The sequence below is a fragment of the Saccostrea cucullata genome, unplaced genomic scaffold (genome assembly GCF_032062105.1).
Source record: "Saccostrea cucullata isolate Sc308-1 unplaced genomic scaffold, CSIRO_AGI_Scuc_v1 ctg2940, whole genome shotgun sequence".
In the NCBI taxonomy this organism is placed as follows: domain Eukaryota; kingdom Metazoa; phylum Mollusca; class Bivalvia; order Ostreida; family Ostreidae; genus Saccostrea; species Saccostrea cuccullata.
In genome coordinates this window covers 17,902-43,353 of record NW_026933644.1, presented here as the reverse complement: position 1 = coordinate 43,353, position 25,452 = coordinate 17,902, and the positions used below count along the sequence as shown (strand labels likewise).

Genomic DNA, 25,452 nt, shown 5'->3' with positions numbered 1-25,452 from the left:
CATCTGGCTTAAAACATGAATCAAATTCGAAACTGGAAAGTTGTTGCAGAATGCTCAGGTGACCTATAAGGCCCAGGGGCCTCTTGTTATTTAAAATCTTCTTTTATGCTCCTGGGTATTAAATAAACTAACTAAGTGCATGCTTATGATCAGCAAGGGTGCTTCTACCAAAATTATGGCCCCAGGGCTCTGGGGTTTGGGTGGGGTTTTAAAGATTAAATAGTGAAAATGCTCAAATTCTTTGAAAACCTTCTTCTCTGCTCCTGGGTATCAAATAAACTAAGTGTATAGTTATGATTAGCAAGAGTGCTTCTACCAAAATTGTTAATTTAATGCCCCCAGGGTCAGAGGTTCTGGTGTTAGGGCGGATCTCTAATGGTTATATATTGAAAATCTTCTTCTCTTCATGAGCGTTCGCTTCGTGATTGGGAGGCCCGGGTTCGATTCTCGATCGCGGCGCCGCGTTATACCTAAGACGTAAACAAAGGTAGTGACTGTTCCTTCGCCAAGCGCTCGGCACTAGAAGTTAAAGTCACGGGTCTTTCGGATATGACCTTAAGGTAGGTCCGTACTTTCAGAATTTTCTGTCAAACTCTTTATTTTTTTATTTGAAAATCTTGAATAAGTCATAATCTAACCAAAACACCCATAAAAAGCATATCTTTGCAGGTTAATTTTCATGCAACATGTCTCGGAGTATATACCTCTAAAAATGCAACAGCAAAAATTCAACATATAGAAGTGTAACATCATATTTTATTAAGCTATGTACCAAATCGCATCCAATTATTGTTAAAACGTGTGAAAATCATAAATATTTATTTTTCAAGAAAAAAATTTGAAATTTCTATTTGAAAACACTAAAAAACTGATGTTGATTCAGTCAAAATCTCTCAGAGAAAAGGCTCAAAATATCTTTATTTTAAATATTTCTCAAAATTTTATATGTTTATATGCTATTTTTTCTTCACAATTATTTCGAATTATATCCTAGGTTAGCAAAAAAACATACTTTATTATTGTTGACCAGAAAATTTTTACAAAACAGCCTTTTGAACACCTATACCCCCATTTTTGGAATATCTATTTTTTCAATCATTCTTCGCAAAACGTATTAAAAAGTAAATGTAAAATGGTCAAATAGGCTAAAAATTAAAGATAAATAGATCTCAAGTTAATTTGTTAAAAAAAAATAAAAAGCTTTAGGTCCATAAAGGCAATAAAGAATTCTCTGTTTGTGCATGTTCTAAATTACATATAGATCATATGGACAGAGTGCAAAGTGGTTATTCCTATATAAATAATGTACATTAAATGTTTTTTGTGCTCAATGACACTATAATAAACAAATATATACTTGCCAAATTATTTTTAATCATCCAAAGAGATTTTATTTTCAAAAGATAAGGATAATTAAAATTGATATTGGTGTGTAAAATTAAAACCGGATCCGTAAAAGTGTGGACCTGCCTTAAAAACGTAGGTCCCGTGTCACGGTAGGGGTTGGCACGATTAAGAACCCTCACTGCTCAATGACCCTGAGTGCCGAGTATAGGTCTAAATTTGAAGCCCTTCACCGGCATCGGTGACGTCTCCATATGAGTGAAAAATTTTCAAGAGGGACGTTAAACAATATACAATCAATCAATCAATCAATCAATCTTCTCTTCCTGTGTATTAAGCAGATGAACTACACTGTACCTATATAGTTATGAGAAGCAAGGGCCCTAATCTTCCAGAATTGTAAATTTCAAGGCCCCAGGTCCAGGGGTACCAAAGAGGGGGCTGTACTTATATACTGAAAATGAATGAATTGTTTGAAATCTGCTCCTTGGTATAATGATTTTTTTTTTCCAAAGGCAAGGGTGCCTTTTCAAAAATTGTGCAATGTGTGGATCGAAGCATAAAGGTCAGGGGTTCATGTAAGGCAGGGGCACTCCTGATTTCTGTTGATTATTATTGATAAGTTAAAATGCATTTTTGTTCCCCAACTCTGCCTATGGGTATAGTAATGATGATCAATGATACCTCTTTCAAAATGTTGAATCCCATATCACCTGGCTTAAAACATAATAAAAAAAAAATCAATGAAATGTTTTTGCATGATGCTCAGGTGACCCATAAGGCCCATATCTTTTTTTGTTTTTTCTGTTTTTACTTTTTATACACGTCTTTTGACGTGACTCATTATGTTAAAGATTTCTTGTCCGTCTGTCTCTCTTCATTTGTCTGTAAGCTTTTTCCATGTCCGACTCATAAAATTAATACTTTTAGACCTAGAGGTATCAATCTTTGTCAGCTGATACATCTTGGGTATGTCTTACACAAAAAGTAGGTCGCTTTGACCTAAAGAAAATAAAATCATTGGATATTTTATGTTTTAAAAACATTTTAGCATTGAAAGTGTAGTTCAATTTATCTCTTCGGAGTCAAAGATAATTGTAGAAAGACTAGCTCTCTCAATCATTTCTATAGAGCATCTCTAACCAAGCAGTCTTACATGTATCTATATCCTTTGGGAATTACACAGAACTGTTTGTCAGTTTATAGCATATATCATATGATGGCCAGTCTTTTTTTCAAAATTTATTTGGCATTGAATAAGCTGTGAAGACTAATCTGATATTGATTAATTTGATAAAAATTTGACAAGGTATAACACAACCAGTTTTATAAAAAAAGAATAGCAAATCTATCAATGATGTAATATTTCTTATAATTAATCCCTACACCACAATGGATGGACAAACAAATATTTCAAGGGATGGATAAATTAAAGAAATCTTGACATTATTTTCTTGCACTGAAAATTGTTTAAGATAATTTGATTGGCGTGTCTTGTCCGTCTTCCGATCGTCGATCTCCATTCATTCGTCTTTCCATCCATCAACTAAGTGTTTAGCTCATTTTGAAGGAAATTAATTCAAGATATTTATCACTTTGAAATTCTGGTACACCTTGGTGAATTCTTTTCAACTGCATAAACATTTTGAAACTGGATCTTTCATTTGTCTGATCACTCACCTAATAAAATAAATAACTAATAATAAAATGTTTTTGAAATATACACCCAATCATAAGAAATATAACACCTTGTGAAGATTATAAACGGGATATAACTTTATACCCCAAAATAGTGAAGACATCTTTTACTTTGCTAAATCACTTATTTAAATGTTGAATGTTCACCCCATTACCGGAAGTTGTCTGTAATCCCTCTTAACAGAAATAAAAAATAAGAGCATGTTTAATGCAATTATTTGATTTTTAAGATTTGTTCCTGTTAATCGTAATTCATATACTAATATTCGCGGTAAAATCTCTCTTTATTCTTTCGGATGTGATGCTTATACATACTTCCTGAAACTGAAAGCATGCATAAATAAAGAACAGGAGAACTGCATATTTAAAGCTGACATGAACTCTTAAAAAGGCACCAGTTTCCATCTTTGTACGACTTACTACATTCCTGTACGCCTTTGTCCGCCATATTTCCTCGTTTCCGCCATATTAAATCGAACATTTTTTGGCCACTTGTACCTGCTATATATAGCCTTTTAGAACTGTTTCACTTGAGTGATTTTCTATCCTTGCTGTCGACATGTGCACATCTCCGATAGCAAAGTTTTAAAAAGTCCATAAACTGACCAATATACATGTGAAAAGTAAAAATTCAACAAAAACTAGAACTATACCGAGAATTAAATTATTTTGATTGCATTTGCTGCAATACAGAAAATACACTTACACGGAAAATATTCAAGTAGAGCAAAACTTCCATGCATGTCAGTCGAGAAAACGCGTCAAACGCAGTGATAGAAATATTTACCTGAAGACTGCTATCGTTACAGGGATGTGCACATGTCGCAAGAATTATCCTATTTTACTTTTATTGAAAAATGCATCTCATAAATCATGTAATCCATTGCTAACTCAACAGTAAAGAACTGCTTGGACACACGTGGCCCATGCTGATCAATTTATTTGGTCAGGGAAAATATCAAAAGTTGAAAGCGCCGTGGGGTTGACTGAAAAAATGCAAATAATTATTTTTTTCAAGAATAAACAATACTCTTGTCTGTAAATGGTGTAAATAAAATTTAAAAAAAAATGGTTTAACTTCATCAAATTTATAATTAAGTATGCATTATTACGAATCATTCACCTTTTTAAGATATGAAGACATTTTCCTGGGAAAGGGGGGGGGATAAAACATGCATAACACTCTCATAAAAATATTTTAAGAAAAACGTCTGAAACAGATCGGAATTCTTTTATGATCAAATAAATACTGTATATTGGCTTTATTAGACCTAATATAATTTGATTTAAAGCTATTCTATGCTCAATGAAAGAAAAAGTGAGCAAATTCACATACCCCACGGTCCCACATAAGTCGAAGTGCTGAAATTCTCAGAAAAAATAAAGGAATCGTAATTTCCTTGTTAAATGCACATCAATACATATTGTTTCCTAATTATCCGCAAAGTTTGACGAAATTGTATGCACCGGTTTATGAGGAATTGTGCTGACAAACTGCTCATTTTTATATTCAAGATATGTCCAAAATCTAAATGTAAAAGTGCGGGCATTCCCGAAAAAATAAAGATTTCAGAATTCCCTCGTGATATTCAAATACAGAAACATTGACTCCTCTGAATATCAGAATAGTTCAACAAAACTCTGTGCATTAGTTTATAAGAAGTTGCGCTAACCAAAAAAAAAAAAAATGGGCCGACTGATGGGTCCAAAACATTATACCTCACGCAACTTGTTGCAAGGGTTATAATAAACGAGTTTGATTCTGTGGTACAATGACAATGAAAATAGAATTTAATGTGAATTAAATTTCTAGATATAAATAATTAATGATTACTAGAAAAAGCAGATAAAAAGAGATAGGAACACCCCCCCCCCCGTGAGAATTCCACATTCTACCTACAATTAGCTTTTTGTAAATTCTCTTGTCGTTGTCCAGGTTCAGAATTTAAGTGTCGGAAACGGGGGGGGGGGGGGGGGGGGGTTACAAATATATACTTAGTATAGACATTGAATATTGCTGCGTAGGTTTATCCCCCCCAGCTTTTAACAGACAATTCGCAGAATAAGTTAAAAAAGAGGAAAGTGTTGGTGTTTGGAGAAAAATTTTGTTGCTGAAGTTCGAACCCACCTAACCCCCTTTCCCCCACACAAAATAGAATATTTGTGTTTAGGAAAAGGACACCCCCCCCCCCATTTTATTTTTTAAACTTGTCAGATTTTTTGTATAAAAAAATTTCTTTGCACTCTCCTATCCGCAAATCCTCTTATACCACTTAATGAAATTACATAAAACTTTCACAGAATCTTATAGGTATATTACATATTACCATTGTGGACCGCCTATTTTACATTTTGATCAGACACGTATTTTGGGTTTAGCGACAACAGCAAAATATGTACTTTGCCATTATAACCATATGGGCGTCGAGGGTATCATTTAGTGAGCTCATTGCTCACAATACCTCTAGTTTCTCTTTCAATTTGTCCGTTCGGATTAACTTCTCGTCCAAATTAAAATTATTTTTCAATTTATGAAGTTTCGACATCCCGCCTGAAAAAAAAGCCCTTGATCTGTCCTAAGGCTTAATAAATGGACAGCACAAAGTGCGCAGGATCTTATACCTATTATTGCCCTGAGAGATGGTTACAGAGTGAGAGAGAGAGGGAGAGAGAGAAAGAGAGAGAGAGAGTTAGTTCAATATACTATTAGTAAATAAAAATAATCCGTATTCAACCAGTATCAAGACTCCCTACCTTAGCTTTTAGAATTATCTCCCAAATACTCCTACAGAAATTATTTTTAAATATATAAAAAATAAGTAGCTAGACTATCAGGCAGGGATATTAAAATCTCGAAAGCCTCTCTTTAACACCATAATTATAAAACATTTATACATTACTTCAAAATGCACATACATTGTGGTCGGAGTGACACATTTAAAATAAAATTTTCAAAATTGAATTCGGCAGAGATGTCCGTCTTCCAAGAATATTTAGATAAGGGTCATGTTAATTATTTTTCACCCCCCCCCCCCTCCGCCTAAAAAATCAAATGCCTAAATGTCAATCTGAACAGGGGATGGCATTTCTTCGTGTGTTTGTGTGTTAAAGAACGTATAGATCTATGTACACATAAAAAAATATTCTGGTTAATTGCTTTTAAGATTTGAAGTAAATAATTGCCGTACATCAAATTACTAGATTTGAGATTAGTACTACAATTATCAGTTATAATTGACAAATGAATTTTGCGACGCAAACCAACTGCAGACTATATACATGACTTTGTATATAAATGTATATAAGAACTACATGTAGATAGACAATTCACAATTATAGCTTATGAACAGCAGTTATAACCCCCCCCCCCTTTCAGCTGCGAAAATAACAAATAACTTCTCTTTCCACTTGTGATATTTTTCCTGACCAAAATCTGATTAGCACGGACTAGGTGTATCGACGTGCTTGTCTGTACGGAGTAATGACAGTGTGTTTACTATTGAGCTTTTACGGAGTTTATTTCTTTTTTGTGATGCATATTTCAATAAATGGAATTCAGGGTGTATATTACTTGACTTGTGCACATCTTCGAACCGATGCAGTAACCTTATTACCAGGTATGGGTATGTTTACAGCGTTCGAGGCGTTTTCTCGATATGCACAAATTGCATAGGGTCTGCAAATCAAAGACGTTGGTTGTTTTGCGCCATTCAAATGATAATAATTTCAAAATGTGTTGCAGATTTTACTGCTTTTTATTTCAATTTTTTTCTGCATAAATTGGCGCACTGTAAAATACGTACTCGTGCATCTAAATTTCTCACTAAACTTGCATTTTTTCTTTTGATTCAAATCAATAATTATTCAGAAATATGATTATTTTGTTTATTGTGGTTTTGAACTGTCTTGATTTACTTATGTGTTCTCATGTATGCTTTACCATCGGAGATGTGCACAAGTCGATATCCAAACCAAAAAATCATTCAAGTGTAACGAGCGCATTGGGGTATACATCGTTTCAATGAGACAAGGTATCTGAGAGAAATATGGCGGAATACGGCTATCGTTGGTATGAAACAAGTCGTACATTGATGAAAATGTTGCGTTTTTAAGAATTCATGTCAGCTTTAAATATACACTACATAACTGATTTGTCAAAGTTAAAGAGGGTCCTTCAGATGAGACTTTTAAAAAACCGAGGCAGGCTTTGGCACGATAAAACTCATTCACTGCTCAATGGTCCTGAGTGCCAAGTAAAGATCAAAATTTGAAGCCCTTCACCGACATACGGTTACGTGTCAATTTGAGTGAAAATTCTGGAGAAGGACGTTAAACAATATACAATAAAAGAATTAATCAAAGTTAAGGATGTCCTATTTTTTTGTACATAGTTGTATCCCATATAGATTTTTCACCCTAAAATTATGACGTTACCTTTCTTTTGAGTCTGAGTATATTTGAAAAAATTGACATAAATTCCTGAAGAACAAGCGACACATTTTTTAAATCGTACTTTTTTTTCATTTATACTTCCACTCTATATATCATATTTAACTTGAAATTGTTTAATATACTCTTTTCTAATAAACGTGATGACTTCAATTTTCTACTGTAAAGTTCTCTTATTCATAAAACTATATATCTTTATCAAAAGCATGTTGGGGTTATGTCTCCCAGTTTATTCGATACGCAAGAGCATGTTCTTTTTGTAATCTTTATTTTTCAAGCAAAGTGACATTTTTAAAATACATTGTAATGGTGTTCCTTAAATATTGTTTTATTTCATATACGTTTTTAACGGTGGGCAAAATATAATCTAGGAAATGTTTGATCTCTTAAGTCTAGATCTCAGAAATTAATGTTTTATATCTATTTTATAATTAAATATAAAAAGAGAAAACATTTTACGAAAAAATATACCGCTAAGTAATGTTTAATTTTGCATTTTTGATAGAGTATGTAGAATTCTGGCTGAATTCTATTAAATCATTTGGCGGCCCTGAAGCACCAATCCTTATTGCAGCCACACACACAGATGGCAGAACAGAAGATGTACGAGTGTATTTATGCAATTTCATCATCATTAGTAACAGTGATAATTTCCGATGTCTCCAAACAATTTTCATTTTAGTTTATAAAAGAAGACAACGAAATTAAGATCAGATGTAAAATTCTGATGTATAATTAAGAAATCATGTATGATAATATTCATGAAGTAACCATTATGATTTATGGTAAAGATATCATATATGCAAAATTTTGAGGCAAGCATTCATTCTTTTTGTTTGATAATTAGGCTCATGTCTTTAATAACCACAGCTCCGCCTTTATCAGCTTTTATAATGCAAGTGTACTAAATTTCTTCGAAATGATCTCAAAACTTTCATTTTATTTTAGGTATTATTTCTTCTTCTTTTAGAGTTAAATATATATTCATTTTCAAATCATTAATAATGTTGTCTTATGCAAATTTCTCTTCATATCATTTTTTTCCAGACTTAGAAAGGGTATAGGACTTTTTAGCTCAAGTGAGTTTTTCTGATCAAAATTTGTCCATTGTCTGTCGTTGTCGTTGTCGTCGTTGTTGTCGTTAAATTTTCACATTTGAGAACCACTGGGCCAATTTCAACCAAACTTGGCACAAAGTATCCTTAGGTAAAGGGGATTCAAATTTGTTCAAATAAAGGGCCATACCCTTATACAAGGGGAGATAAAAAAGAAATAGTGAAAATTTGATAGTATGTTTTACAAATCTTCTTCTCAAAAACGACTGTGCCTGGAAAGATGAAACTTATAGGGAAGCATCCTCAGGTAGTGTAAATTCAAGTTTGTTCAAATCATAACCCTTGGGGGTAGGATGTGGCCACAATGGCCAATCAATGTTTTACATAGAAATGTATAGGAAAAATCTTTAAAAAATCTTCTTCTCAAGGACCACTGGGCCAGGAAAGATGAAACTCATGTGGAATCATCTTCAGATAGTGTAGATTCGAATTTGTGCAAATGATGACCCCGGGGGTAGGGTGAGGCCAAATGGCCGATCAAAGTTTTACATAGGAATATATAGAAAAAAATTCTTCTCACGATCTATAGGCACAGGAACGATGAAACTCGTGTGGGATCATCCTCAGGTTGTGTACATTCAATTTTGTTCAAATCATGACCCTTGGGGCTAGGGTGGGCCATAATGGCCGATCAATGTTTTATATAGGAAGATGTAAGAAAAATCTTTAAAAATCTTCTTCACAAGAACCCCTAGAACAGGAAAGGTGAAACTCGTGTGGAATCATTTTTAGGTAGTGTAGATTCAAGTTTGTTCAAATCATGACCCCGGGGCTAGGTTGGGGCCATAATGGCCGTTAAATGTTTTACATAGGAATATATAGGGAAGCCCTTTAAAATCTCCTTATCAAGTACTTCAAAGACATGATTAGTAATATTTATATGGAATCATCCTCAGGTAGTGTAGATTCTAGTTCGTTCAAATCATGATCCCATGGAATTAAAATTCAAGCCCCCATTCCTCCCCCCCTCAATGTAACTAAACTTTCAGTTCTGATCTGATATGTGCTTTTTCCTCGCCAATGTGCTCAGGTGAGCGCTGTGGCCCCTGGGCCTCTTGTTATGATTTTATTCAAATTGATACAGATGATAAAGATACAAAAGGGAGAAGGAAATGTTAATTAAATATTATAACTCTTTAATAATAATAAAATTAATAAAAATATTAAATTTTAATTAATTTAGGACATAGATGATTATTTCATATGTCTATGGCGGTCCCTACCAGAGGTCGACAAAACATGGCTGTCCAATCATCGCAGTGAAGAAAACGAATTTGCATTTGAACTTATAAACATAAATGAAGGCGAAAGAACGCAAAAGTTACAGTTGCTGAAGAATGCCCTTGTTGAAGTAGTGTCAAATAAACTGGACACAAAAATTTTATAGGCTGGTAGCTTATTGCATGAGTTCTCTCCAATGGAAAGTTGTACCGGACAAAACCGATAGATGTCTTTTTCAAACAGCAGCTGCGTTTGAATACAAAAACCACACTGTTGTACTCGGTATATGTGATAAAGATATTCAGTTGCAAGTTGTGATCAACTTTTTGGACATAAAAACTGAAATATCCAGTGAAGTAGGTCGTTTAATCCTCGAGGCTCTAGATGAACTCACTAAAACGTTCGAAAACAAAAATCTAAGTTTTCAAAGAGGGTACAAATGCCAAAAGATATTTTGTGACCAAAATGATGCGTCGTTTACACCAGTAGAGGAACTTCTTCTTTTAGAAGATGAAGAAATTCTATGTTCTTGCTATCCAATGGGAGAAAAACATCTAATAAATGTTCACGACACTCAGAGATTCTGGGAAAAGGTAGATATGGTCGTCTAAAATATCTCATTACCAAATATCATTACACGCTGACAGTGTGCACCTTTCGTTTTATTTGCTTTGTATATAAACAAGCGAGTTATAATATAAATAACAGAGTAATTTATTCGTAATCTCTTCAACACATTACAAATGATTACAGGATAATTAAAACTTGCTTATTTTTTTTTTTTCGAAACGGATGATTTTATTATTTGCAAACCTAATTATTGAATATTAAAAAAGCACTTCCATGAATGTCAACATTCATCATTATTTCTTAAACTGTAACCCAACTTTTATTCGGCGCAAGAAATATTCGCGAGTTAATTTTGAGATCTACTTTAAGTCGCGAATATTAATCAATCGTAGCTCTATGTTTGGGCCACAGGAAGAAACTTTTCTATGAAAGTATATAAGAAACATCTTTAAAAAACCATCTTTTCAAGAACAACTTCGAAACAAAAAGTAACGCTAATGTGGATGTTTTGAAGGATAAAAAATTATCTTGATCACATCGTGTACCCTTGTGGTAGGGGGCGACCAAAAGAAGAGATTGTGGAAGTTTTATTTTGAAATATAGAAAGATAATATTGTAAAGAACCACTGGACCAGAAAATAAGAAATGAAGGTGAATGCTTCCTTGGGTATAGTAAATTACTTATCCATTAAAATCATAGTCCAAAGGGGTAGGGCCACACAAGGGAGTCAATATTTTAATTTGAAATTTTTAGGATAAACCTGTACAAACTTTCACGATATTTTTGGCACAATTACATGTTTGTTTTGGTTTAAATGCGGGGATGGGGGTTAAGGCAGTGTAAATAAAAGTGACATTATAAAACTCTGAAATAATAAAAAAAAACATTTGATTGTTTATCATTGCTACTTTTAGAGTCGTGAAGAGGCAGAAAAGATCCCAATTATGTCACAGCCCCCTTTTGAAAGTATTGATGAAAGGAGAGGTAAGGGAACTAGTTACACAAACGTCTAAAAATACTTTTATGTGCCTCTATACTTAACTTATGAATAAAGTAATCTTTTATATTATTTTTATAAATAAGAAAATAGTATAATGAATTCATAAAGTTGATTAATTATAAAAATTATGTTCTAGTTGTCGTATATCAACATGCAGAATTACACATGATCGAAGCTAAAATTAAAGCAAATCAGTCTTTAAAAATTCAAAGTAAAATAATTTATTCTTTTTAAAATATCGAAGTATATAAGCAAAGCTTTTAAGGGAAATTATGGTAGACATTGCGCGCATATAAGTCTATATGACGTATACGCGCCGTCATACACTTCAAAGCTTCCTCCTACGTTTTATTAAAAAGATATAAGATCCATGAAGTTCAGGCGGAACACATTCACATTTTTCACTTTTAAGAATTTTGGCACCCTTTGTACACTCACTCTATATCTGATTTACTCTAATGTTTTGAACAGTACACTTTGACAAACTTCAAGATGTCTTATATCACTCTAAATGTGACACGTCTGTCTTTTTGGAAAACATCAAACAAAATCGAACGTTTCCGCCTGACCTCCTTTTTCGGGCATCCTGTCCTCTGCTGATCATTCAATGACCCCTGACCAAAAATCGCAGGAAACATCCATAAACAAGTCTATCGATTACATTCTTTCCGTGTGTCTGCTTCATCATCGCAACTGCCTGTACTGGCGATTTTCCACTTCGAAGCTAAAATTCTTTACATGATTTTCTTTTCCATTTCGACATTTTTTTCTGTTCAATACATCAGATAAAACCTTTTTAAATAAAAAGGCATTTTTGTGACGAGGGACACTTCTTATGTTTTATGTTTAAAGCGTCTGAAAATTATATAATTAAATAAAATGAAATTTTCATTATTTTTTAGTTTTTTTATGCATCTTTTGATACAATATATTAGATAATATGACACTAAATATTTGAGATATGGACACAGTGACATTGCTTTGGATCAAACCTTGTATATTATTTATTCTTTTAAATTAAATTATTAAGTCTTTTTATTAATGCTGTTAAATTATGTACTTAAACATTACTTTATTCTATGTCCTAGAGATGGGAAAATGTCATTTAAGTGAAATATTTAAAAAGACAATTGAAAACTTATAGTATTTAAACTGAAAAGGTCTCTGTCATGAAAAACACCAAGACTTATTCTCCTCTAAAAAACTAAAACATAATATTCATTGTTTTTTTTATCTCTTAAGATTAAGTTCATTTGATGTGACCTAATTTTATAAATACAAGAATGATGTTTCTATCGTTTATTAACAAACAAATCATGATTCCATACAGAAATATAAGAACGCATACATGGAAGAAATGATGTGTTAACTGGGTTTCTACATTTACAATTGAAACTGTCACATTTTAGATGTGGTCTCTCTTTTAACTCTCCTCTAAATGTTTTTATACAATGACAGATTCAACTGTCCAACGATTAATGGTTCACAATTTTCACTGATTCAGATACATCAGCAAAATTTCAAAAGAAAAATGATGATACTCAACGGACTTATGAAATGGAAACCATATTCACCCATGAATGGCAAAAAAGTGTGGGTCATTTGATTTGTGGTAATGGAGCAAAAGGTACAGCATTCAGGGTTGGGAGTCGTTACCTCATGACAGCATTCCATGTGATAAGACAAACTTTTGGTTAGTTGCTAAGCAACGGTAAATTTATGTTTGATGAACAGAATTTTGCAGTATATTTTTTGTATTTATTTTTGGAATAATAAAAAGTAAACAAAATTTCAACTTGACAATGTTTTTGAGAGAGTATAAATTATTTTTCATTTCTATTACACACAGAAAGATACATCGACAAAATCATAGAAATAGCCCAGTCTGATCCTCATCGAAGCGAGAATTGTTTACGCTTACTCGAAAAATTGAATGTAGAGGAATCTGGGAGAGATGTTGAAGAAAAAATTAAAAGTGGGATTATCAAGTGGGCTGAGGGATCCAGAAATGAGTTGAAGATCACCAGCTTACTCAGTGCTATGGAGGAAACTGGATTTTCAATTGCAAAAGGTTAAATTTCATATTAGATCAATCCTACAAAAAAGACAAACTGAATGATTGTATGTTGTTTTCATGAAATCTACTTTGTAATTATTATTTTTTTTTTAATTTAAAATTACGTCTTGTCGTTGTGGTTCACATGTAGCATCCCATGCATGAATGGATATTGATTGCCTATCATACAACATATATATCAAAGTTTATTATCAATTTGTTACCGATTAAAGTAGGTCTACACTCGCACTACGTCATTTACGAATAGTAAAACCGGAACCACGCTTCGTTTTTTCGAGATGTGATTTTTTAAATATATTGGTCTGACTTTTACTTAGCGTTTTAAATATGCGATTTTGCTCCATGTCAGTGGCATCAACAGACACTGATTCTACAGTTAATTAAAAAGAAAAAACCGAGAACAACTTTCGGTTGACAGAAATGATTTGGTAACAAAACAGTATTTCTGTGAATGATGCATGTGTTATATGCCGTGCCGATAACACGGACCACGAACATGCTACATCAGAACATGTATCAAACTGTCGAAGTCGAGGCGCCTATTGTCAGCGGCCAAGTGGAAGCTAATAGTGATAATTGGCAAGAAAAGTAATGACTACGATTTCACTTAGACAATTTATGAATTTTACTAATCAAGCATTACAAAATTTACTTTGAATAATAATTAATGCATAAAACGCATATCATCCACCCCCCCCCCCCCCCCTGCTTACCCACGAATCACAATGCAAAAGTTGATTCACTTGCAGCATACTTACTTTCTGTAACAAACAAAATTATCCAGTTTGTGAGAATTAGTCAATCAGTGTCATTTTCATGGTATCCAATTTACAGACAAGAGTGTTTCATTTTTTTTAAAGAGTAAAAAAAGAAATTTTCAGGGACAATAAATATTGGGTGTGTATAATCATTGTTTTAAATATGTACAACTTTCATATTATGTAATATGATATTTCATATTATTGTACTATGTACAAATATACACTCAAACATTAACAGTATTACAGGAAAATGTGGCAATATATTACTTCTGGAAGAAGGAAATTAATGGGGTCCCTTTAGTGTAAAGGTCATAACACGAAAAGTGTCATCATAAAATTTTTTAAGCTTATTCTTTTTCTTAAATATTATTAAGTAAAATTAAAGCAAATTTACGAAATTTGAGTCCATATTTTTTTAAACGACCGAGATCGACCTGTGAAGCATTTTTCCCATATAAAATAGCCTAACAAAGTGCATCTATTTATAATAATTCTTGCAATGCAATGATTATATTTTGTTTACTAAAATGTTTCTTTTCTGTTTTGGGTATTAAAGTTGAATATGAAGACTTTAATTCATTTATATACAACGAAATCTAGGATAGGTATATTTTCAATATTTTACATTTCGTGGTATATAATCGGGAAAAGTAAACATGTTGACATATGATTTTTCTGGTGTCTATCCATTGCTGGGATGTATGTCTATCTTATAAAAGCAGATTTTTTAAGATTGAGCCCATTTAGTGTTGAGTGTAGAGCTATCTTAAATCAATTTTCATACAGGACTTGATGAATCATAAAAATGTTAAATCTTTAGATAAGGGAACTATAAAAAAAAATCCATATATACTAAGGAAAGTTTAATTTTACGGCAACAATCAGTACACATAATAAAAAACATTGACTTTTTATGATAGTAATCTTCAATTTTCTTTAAAGGTACTTGGATACAGATTTGAAGTTGATATTTTTCTATAATATTACGACTTATGTATTTTAATAGCATTTGACTCAAATATTAATTTAAAATATATTCTTATTAAAAAGTTATTAAAAATTTAATATTTTTGGCGCGTTTGATTGACACGTCCTTGCACTTTCACAAATTTTATTTTTAGTCTTAATTCTTAGGAAAAGTGGCAGTCTTGTTGTGTATGAATGGAAAATATTAATACTTTAATCCAGAAAATTCAGCGTAGACATTTTCGAAAGCAAAACAAACACACAATATATTCTCAGTCTGTGCAGGTGTGGTGAGCAGATTTTGGCAATTCAACACACACGGTGAACCAAAACACCAAACAATAACGGAGATTTCGCCCTCTTTACAAAAACTGTGTACATAACACGAGTGTGCTCGATTTGCTTAACTCTGTACGCAACGGAATGACGATACTTGTGAAGGAGTTTTGCTTTCTAACATTTCTACTCTGAATTAAATTATTTTTCTGGATTTAAGTTTTAATGATTCTCATTAATACACTTTTCCTAAAGATTAAGAATAAAGTTAAAATTTGTGAAATAGAAAGGGTGTTTCAATCAAACCCGCCAAAAAATTAAAAGCTTTAATAACTTTTAAATAAAATAAGATTTTTAATTAATGTTTGTGTGAAATGCAATTAAAATATAAAATTAGTGATATTATACAGAAAGAATTAACTTCAAATATGTGTCCAAGTACCTTTAAAACTAAGACAAAACAATATATACCATTTTTCTTTAATTTACCTCCTCTAATTGATTAAAAACATGAAAACTAATCTATTAAATTGTTAGGTCATGTGAGGAATCTGAGATATATACTCACCTTCAATGGAAACGCAACACCTTATTTTTAGGTTGAAAATTATTTTCGAGTTATAACTATGTACCAAAAAGTTAGGACAACTTTTACTTTGCCAAATCAATTATTCAACGGTTGAATGAATTTCTTTCCACTACCGGAAGTTGCTTTCTAGCCCTCTTAACAGAAATCAAAATTTTGCATTTTGAATAAAAATTTTAACAATATTTTGGGTTTTCGAGGTTTTGAAAAATTATATCTCTAAAATTTGGCCATTTCCTTTCAATTTCTTTTATAAATATAATTAACGAATATGTTCTTCCCAGTTGTGACTGGTTTTAAGAAAATTTTAAGCACACATTTAAAAAATATTCACAAATTATGTGTTTTATTTTCATAAATATTTTTTATTTTAAAAAATTTAATATCTATACGGCTTTTCTACATATATTTTATTAAAAATTAATGTGATGCATTAATTTACAGCAAAAATTTTACAAGAAAGCCTCTAATTTTGATGGAATTTTTTTTTCATTTCCTTTGAAAAAATACAAAAAAAATTCATATAAAATAATTGAAGGCTAATGTCGGCCTTTCAATGCTGAAACCATTTTTTAAAAAGGTTGACTCACAGATATATAAAATAAAAAAGTTGGTGTGGCATTCCTCCTTAATAAATTTTACATAAAAATATACATATTTCGTCGATATTCTAAGTAAGTCACCGGGCGCATGTGTGTTCAGGATAAATATGTTGATATAATGTGTAGAATGATAATATCAATGAAATATGTCAATATTGTTCCTGAACAAACTTGGGCTCTATAAATTTCAAAGCTAAAATTGTTGAAAGTTTGTCCATTTTGTCATCTTTTTGAAAAAGGATATAAAATCAGCCTGGTTTGTGACGCCATAAAAACAAAAATTGTGAATACACTGCTTTGACACTATCATATTTTCTGTTAATTTATGTTTCTCATACAATTTATTGAATTTAGCACATTTCAGGAAGTTTTCAAAATTTGTTTTTTGTGGCGGCAAATATACGCAATATACCGGATATAGTTCTTTCAATGAAAAATATTGTAAAGGCCACTAATAAATAGAAATTTGGCTATTTCACTAGAAAAACCTTAATGTTTTATCACAACACAACTTTATGATAAATGTTGATGACTTCAACTTTTCATCATCAACTTCCTTTAATAATGCAGAAATATACTTTTATCTTCTGCAATTTTTGGAGTTTATTTTCCACTGTTGATTCGATACATAAGAGGACGTTCTGCGAGTCTCGTTTAAAGGCATCATTTTGAAAGTTTATGGTCGATATAATGACCTTGTAAACAAATACTGTCTGTCATTAAGGTAGGATTCATTTTAAAATTAAATGATATTTAAAAATTAATGAAAAAATCAGAATCAAGAAAGATAAGAACCTTACTTGTAATGCAAAAGATAAAATGTTTTTCTTTTTGCATAAAAAGATACTACCATATAGGGCATATTAGATGATATTACCAAATTGACATGGATAAATTAAATAAAATAAATATTTGCTAATCCGAATTTCCTCTTCATTTTAAAACATGCATCAATCGCCTGGATTGGTATATATTATTTGGACTGATTTCATTGAAAATGATGTAAAAAATAAATTTCTAGAATATAAAGAAATTGTGAACCTTCTATGATGTTGAAAATTCTACCTCTCTAAAACCATCCTTATTAATCTATACAAACTTTTTTTAGCTCATCTGAGCCGAAGGCTCAAGTGAGCTTTTCTGATCACATTTTGTCCTGCATCCGTCTGTCTGTCTGTTTGTCTGTAAACTTTTCACATTTTCCACTTCTTCTTAAGAACTGCTGGGCCAATTTTAACCAAACTTGCCACAAAGCATCCTTGGGTTAAGGGAATTCAAGTTTGTTCAAATAAAGGGTCACGCCCTCATTCAAGGGGAGAAAATTGGGAGAAAATTTGGTGGTATGTTTTAAAAATCTTCTTCTCAAGAACCACTGTGCTAGGAAAAATGATACCTATGGAGAAACATCCTCAGGTAGTGTGGATTCAAATTTGTACAGATCATGACCCCCGGGGGTAGGGCAGGGCCACAATGACCGACCAAAGTTTTACATAGAAATATATAGGAAAATTCTTTAAAAATCTTCATCTCAAGAATATCAGAGCCATGATTGTTCATATTTATATGGTAGCATACTCAGGTAGTGTAGATTCAAATTTGTTCAATTCATGACCCCGGATGGTAGGGTAGGGTCCTAATGGTCTAGCAAAGTTTTACATAAAAATATATTGTAAAATTCTATAAAAAAAATTCATCTCAAGAATAACAAAGCCATGGTTGATCATATTTATATGGAAGCATCCTCAGGTAGTGTAGATTCAAATTTGTTCAATTAATGACCCCCGGGGGTAGGGCAGGGCCACAATGGCCGACCAGAGTTTTACATAGAAAATAAACTAAAATTCTGTAAAAATTTTCTTCTCAAGAATAACAAAACCATGGTTGATCATATTTATATGGAAGCATCCTCAGGTAGTGTAGATTCAAGTTTGTTAAAATCATGACCCCCGGGGGTAGGGCGGGGCCACAATGGCCGACCAGAGTTTTACATAGAAAATTAACTAAAATTCTTTAAAAAATTTCTTCTCAAGAATAACAAAGCCATGGTTGATCATATTTATATGGAAGCATCTTCAGGTAGTGTAGATTCAATTTTGTTCAAATCATGATCCCCGGGGGTAGGGTTGGGCCACAATGGCCGACAAAAGTTTAACATAGAAATATATATGGGAATATTTTTTTTAAATCTTCTTCTGAAGATTAACAAAACCATGATTGATCATATTTTTATTGAAGCATCTTTAGGTAGTGTAGATTCAAATTTGTTCAAATCATGACCCCCGGGGTAGGGCGGAGCCACAATGTCCGACCAAATTTACATAGAAACATATAGGAAAATTCTTTAAAAATCTTCTTCTCAAGAATAACAAAGCCATGATTGATCATATTTATATGGAGGCATCTTCAGGTAGTGTAGATTCAAGTTTGTTCAAATTATAACCCCCGGGGGTAGGGCAGGGCCACAATGGCCGACCAAATTTTTACATAGATATATAGTAAAATTCTTTAAAAATTTTTTTCTCAAGAATAACAAAGCCATGGTTGATAATATTTATATGGAAGCATCCTCAGGTAGTGTAGATTCAAGTTTGCCTGGCGTCGGTCTGTCTGTATCTCTTTCCGTCTCTTATAACCTAATTTTTATCTTTATAAACTGTCTTTCCCGGAAACATCGGACTGGAATCGCTGAAACTTGTGAAAGTGTTTCCTGAGATAGTTGTTTTCTAATTTGATTGAAATCGTTGCCCACTTGGGTAGGGTTGGGTCACAATAGGGAATAAAAATAGCATTGAAACGAAAAAGAAAATACCTTTCAAGGCTTCTCCTAAAGAATCTTTGGGACAAAAATCTTAAATTTATGTAAAAGCTTACATTCTTTATCAATATTTTAAATAGTTCAAATCATAACCCGGAAGAAATATGATGCGACAAAAAGAGATTTAACATGATGAAATAACATATAAATAAAAAAGATTAATTGAAACTTCAAAAACTAATTGGCCAGGTATTTAAAAATTAAATGAATTCTTCTTGCAAAAGTGTAAATTCAAACTTGCTCCAAATATAACCCCTGTGTTAGTGTGGGGCCATAATACGGAAAAATATGGATATAGGTTATTTATTATCAAGATAACGGGAGCAGGGTCAGGCAATAGAAAGGAATTCAAATTTTACATTTAAACTGATAAAAAAATCCTAAACTTATTTTCTATTATGCAACATACACTTATTGGTCATGTCATGGAAATACGAAATTTTCCCCACAAGCACTTTATTGCGCAATACAAGTTTCCCTAAAGTTTAGCGTAAATAATTTTATGACCTAACATCTTAAAAGGAAAATATCTTTTTTTCATTCTATGACATTTTAACATGTATAAAATAGAAGGAAATTGGATTTGAATAAAAGATTAAATGTATTAACAAGCGTGAAAATGTGTGATTGCGGGAAAACGGTATATGCGTGATTTTGCGTTAGAAATAGAAAATGATATATATGTGTTAAAGTGCATGACTGTGGAGAATTGGGTTAAAATACTCAAGAACAGAAAAAAATGATTTACGGTACTTATCCTCATGTTGTAGGATACCTTGCTCGTATTGTTTTATACAAATGTATTTGTTTGGACAAACTTTAATCTACACCACCTGAAAATGATTCCATTTTACTAATCACAGCTTTGTTGTTCTTGAGAATAATTTTAAAAAGTTTTCCCCCATCTTTTCTTATGTCAAACCCGTTGTTGCCCACCCTTACCTCGGTAGCCATGATTTGAATAAATTTTTATCTACCATACTTCACAATAATTCCACATAACTTTATTTCTTAAGTGGAAAATAGTTCTTATTTTCAGTTGATCGAAAGAAAAAAATGCAATTTATTTTTCAAGTATTCATAATTACATGAATCTCTTCTTGGAGGAAATTACGGCCCTCCATGTGAATAAATTTGATTTCTCTTTACCAAAGGATTCTTTGCTGCAGTTTTGTTTTTAAATTGATCAGGTGTTTCATGAGAAGAAGATGAAAGTGTGAAAATGTGAAAAGTCTACAAAAGTGAGGACGACGACAGAAAACAGACATATTTCGTCAGAGAAACTCGCTTAGCCTTTGGTTCAGTTGCGCTGAAAAATCCTTTCTTTGTATATGTATATGTGACGCGCCAAACAAAAACCTCCCTTATCTCTATTATGACGTAACGTCAAAAGACGCGTCTAAAGTCAATGAGGTAAATGCGACGTAAAAACACCTCCTCGAGAAAAAAACTCTCCCCTGTAGAACAATGGGATGTTTTTTTATGTATATGCTGAGAAAGATTCTTGGGTGTGGTTTGATGTACTTTATTCTCTAAAAAGTTATTTTCCGTCAAGTATCAGTGTGACGTATCCTTTTCACAATTATTAAGAGTACATTTTTAAAGATGTCCAGTGATGGTTAAAAAACTCCCGTAAGGCTGTTTTTAAAATGGAGTTTGTTTGCCGTCTTTCTATTTTGTCGGAAATGTTCAATATTGAATAAAGGCGTTTCTGAATTTAAAAAAAATGTTGTTGATTGGATGAGAAAATTCCGGAATGAATAATTTGGAGGTTTAAAAAAGATTTTAGTCGGTCAATTTTAAATGTTAAGGCCACACCAATATATTTTTTGTTCGTCGGACCCGCGCGCTGGTATTTAAAAAAAAACTATACAAATAATATTAATCTAAAATCCCCGCACCATGGAAATTCTGTGCTGTTTTCTGATCTATTTCCGCTCTATTTATCGGACTTTTAATCTATTTACTCTGCAAATCGGAAAAAATATAATTATCCGCTCAATTTTTTTCATGCCCCGCCTAAAAATTTTGGCTACGATAAAGTAATAATATTATTATTTAACCGCTAGCCCGCTCGTACTTTTTTCATCAAATGTCCGACGAACAAGAAATTAAATTGGCGTGGCCTAAGCAAGTTTTTTTTAAAGATTTTTAAATTCAATTTATATTGTTAAGCACATGCAGGAAAATTAAACTAGGTAAGGTGCCTTTTTTAAAATAGCGATGCAGTGAAAATTGACCTGAATTACCTCTCTTAGCTACCCAATTTATAACGCTGTGGTTCATATAAAAAAAAAATCGTACAAAAATGGTACAATAATATTGAAATGTTACGTCAGGCGGATCAATGTGTTTTTTTATGCAAGTGATTGTGACCGAGGTAACCCAATTTTTTATGCAATAAAAAGTAATTTATTTATCCAATCAAATACCAGCTTATAACCATAATTAAATTAAAGAAGTTTATAATAATCTTTTTAACTTCCGTAGATGATGTAAGTTATGGAAAAATACATCGTCTTTGTTGCACTTTTGTGTGCAAGTAATAAGAACTGTACATATTTTTTTATGGCTTGCCAAGGATATTGATAAATACATGAATTAAAGTTTGGTTAAGAAATGTAATTCCTTATAGGTACGACACAGAGTATTTGACTTGGCCACTTCTTCGGAATTAGCTTTTAGCTGTTGATTTAAAATTAATATTTTGATGAAAGATCTTTTGACCTTCTCAATTTATTTTGTTATTATTTAACACTTTCTCATGTTGTACGCAAAAAAGTAGGAAAACTTCGCCCCCGTTCTCCTTTGTCTGCTCTATCTCTTTTGAAACTTGTAATTTACAGTGCGGATGCTCACATACATTGTACAGTGGCTGTCCCACTTTCTACGATATTTTATGATTGAGAATGAAACAGATTGACATATGTTTATCGACATTTCTAGGGAAAAATTAAACATTCCGTTATTTTGCTTCACTGTTATGTATCCATAACCCGTTTGTTGAGGTTACATGATACATTCAATTAAAATTGTTATAAAGTTATACATATGTTACAAATTAATACAAATTATTTGAACACTTTTAAAACATTCCAACCTAATATTATTTTACATAGGCGTCGGACCCGGAGGGGGGAGGGGGGCTAGGGTATTTGGAAAAAAAAATTGGTACTGAAGTTCGAACCTACCCCCCCCCCCCCTAGGATTTTCGTGTTTGTGAAAAGGACACCCCCCCTTTCTTTCTCTTTTTTTTTGCTTGTCAGGTTTTTTTAAGGTTTAATTTATTTTTTACACTTAGCCCCCCCTTTCAATTTGCTTCCGACGCCAATGTTTTAAACATGATTTTTCTACCAAAGGGTCTTTTGGATATGGGTCCCGTGTCACGGTAGGCGCTGGCACGACAAAGAACCCTCACTGCTTAATGGCCCTAAGTGCCGAGTATAGGTCTAAAATTGAAGCCCTTCCCCGGCTTATGGTGAAGTCTCCAGATGAGTGAAAAATTCTCAAGAGGGACGTTAAACAATATAAACAATCTTAAGGTCTTTACAACCAAAAATCTTTTAAAACATTTTATAAATTTTATAAATGTTGTGTTCTAATTTTTTTTTCTGATAACATCCTTTCAAGGGGGACGAAATGTTATGGGAACGTTATTTTGCTAGTTATTCAGTGTAAAAATAATAGTCTCATAACTATTAACGTCAGTAATTATCAATCCTATAATACTGTTTAATATATAGTCTATTTATAGTCCCTATATAATCTATACAAACGCAAACAGTTCATAACACTACATATTCACCGGGTTTTAGGCCGTATTCACCGGAGGGTTAATGCCCGTGGAACGGCATTGTGACGTCACAATCAAAACATCTAACAACGTTGTAAACAATGGTTGCAACGGCCGCAGTAAGCTACGTATCTGACCAAGAAAAGAATTATTCAAACCTATTTCAGGATTATTTTTTAACACCTGGACGTCTGACACATAGAAACTCGGAAAGGAAAACACGATGGTTACAAACAGTAATCTGGAGATTTTTATTTTCATTTTCAAATAAGGAAGTTCGCAAATGAAAATGGTGTCGTCATACAGCCTTCATTGTCTTATCTATTAAAATCCCGACTATATAATAAAACAATTATGAACTATTTTGGTGTTGAATATGGTTTGTTATTCGCCGCGGTCAATATGAATATTTTTCTGGTGAATAACAAACCATATGCAACACCAAAAGAGTCCATAATTGTATAATATTGCGATATATTTTCATTTTTTGTCCTCTATACACTTATAGCCTAGATCAAATTTTAAATGTCCTTATTAATTTGTATTTGCAGCTCAAGCAATGGAATACATCAACGCCCATCCTAATTATGTATATTTTGGTCGCACGACAGAACAAACTGAATATCCAAGGTATCCACTGACAATTGATGTCCCGTATTATAACGATGCAGAGGACGTTATTTTGATGGAAGTGAATTGGACAGAGCTTCCAAAGCCATTCTATTTGGACAAATCGGATGTACAACCAAAAACAGTTAACATTATTGGTCATCCAGGTTCCTATGGAAATGATCAAATATTAGATACCAAATGTCCATTGATTTCGATGAATGTCGCCTATACAACCCATTATGAAGCAGTCAAGTGGTGGAAGGGAAATTGTTCCAAGTTGAGCCATGAAAGAATTATAAAGTCTTATGATGAAATGATCTGTAAGAAAAAAGTTCTTTTCCACTGCTCGAAAACCACAACGCATGGAGCTTCTGGAAGCCCTGGAATCATTGATTTAGACAAAGGGTACCCAAACGTTTATTTAATGCTCCAAGAAGGTTATCCTGGTTTTGCACATGATGATATGAAGGAAAAACTTCCGAGTTGTCCAAAACATTATCTTGTTGAAGGTGGAATCAGCATGCTCGGTGTTTACAAGCTTTTAAGCACACCACAGTTTACAGATCTTCGAAATAATATTTTTCACAATTAATCTGAATATATTGCATGTGTTTGATGTGTTTTTTTTGTCTGTCTGTCTGTGACCCCCGGGGGTAGGGCGGGGCCACAATGGAAGACCACATTTTTACATAAAAAAATATAGGATTTTTTTTTTAAATCTTCTCAAAAATAACAAAGCCATAATTGGTCATATTTATATGGAAGCATCCTCAGGTAGTGTAGATTCACGTTTGTTCAAATCTTGACCCCCGGGGGTAGGGCGGGGCCACAATGGACGACCAAAGTTTTACAAAGAAATATATAGGAAAATTCTTTAAAAATCTTTTTCTCAAGAAAAACAAAGCCATAATTGATCATATTTATATGGAAGCATCCTCAGATAGTGTAGATTCAAATTTGTTTAAATAATGACCTCCCGGGGTAGGTCGGGGCCAAAATGGCCATCCAAAGTTTTACATAGAAATATATAGGAAAATTCTTTAAAAATCTTCTCACGAATAGCAAAGCCATGACTGGACATGGGACTACTTTTAGATTTAAACTTTTCAATAATAAATCAATTTCTACTTTTTCCTCGCCACAGTGCTCAGGTGAGCGATGTGGCCCATGGGCCTCTTGTTTTATATATTTCAACAGAAATTTACCACTTGTAAAACACATTTTATGCTAACTTACTATGTCGCTTTTTATCAATATTAATTCTTTACTATATAATATGCAGACAGAGTTTCCCTTTATTTTATTGTATTCCTTTTTATACAATTTTAATGTTAAGGTAAAATACAGTATTACTTATCCTGTAAAACATAATGATCTAAAGTCTGCGCTGTCATATTACTCATAAGCTACTAGGATACAGGGATCAAATTGTCTGTGTTTATATTCGAAATTTTTATTTTTTTTTCGGTGAGACGACTTGTAGAATATACTTAAAACATATTGTGAGTTTGTATGCCAAAATAAACTTGTCTTTAAACATTGTCAGTTTAAAAAAATCAGAATCTG

At 32.5% G+C, this 25,452-nt stretch overlaps 2 protein-coding genes across 2 annotated transcripts in view; both read left to right on the top strand.

The window, feature by feature from the left end:
- LOC134238785 (uncharacterized) overlaps positions 1-9,993 on the top strand; it is a gene marked incomplete at its 5' end in the record, with an annotated part of 13,078 nt that extends 3,085 nt beyond the window's left edge. Inside the window, 2 exons of the mRNA XM_062720901.1 lie at positions 7,997-8,094; positions 9,790-9,993. Coding sequence (XP_062576885.1) covers positions 7,997-8,094; positions 9,790-9,993 — 302 coding nt within the window. The remainder of the gene's footprint in view (positions 1-7,996; positions 8,095-9,789) is intronic.
- LOC134238783 (uncharacterized) lies at positions 9,992-25,452 on the top strand. Its single transcript, XM_062720900.1, has 5 exons — positions 9,992-10,420; positions 11,313-11,382; positions 12,903-13,091; positions 13,248-13,469; positions 23,826-25,452. The coding sequence occupies exons 1-5, from the start codon at positions 10,010-10,012 to the stop codon at positions 24,476-24,478; spliced, it is 1,545 nt and encodes a 514-aa protein (XP_062576884.1). The 5' UTR covers positions 9,992-10,009; the 3' UTR covers positions 24,479-25,452.

What these genes read in the sequence shown, in the direction of transcription:
- LOC134238783 (XM_062720900.1), top strand. Translation starts at nt 10,010, where the DNA reads ATGAGTTCTCTCCAATGGAAAGTTGTACCGGACAAAACCGATAGATGT. An exon ending in AAGTATTGATGAAAGGAGAG is followed by an intron (nt 11,383 to 12,902) that starts GTAAGGGAACTA and finishes TCACTGATTCAG; the next exon opens with ATACATCAGCAAAATTTCAA. An exon ending in TGGATTTTCAATTGCAAAAG is followed by an intron (nt 13,470 to 23,825) that starts GTTAAATTTCAT and finishes TTGTATTTGCAG; the next exon opens with CTCAAGCAATGGAATACATC.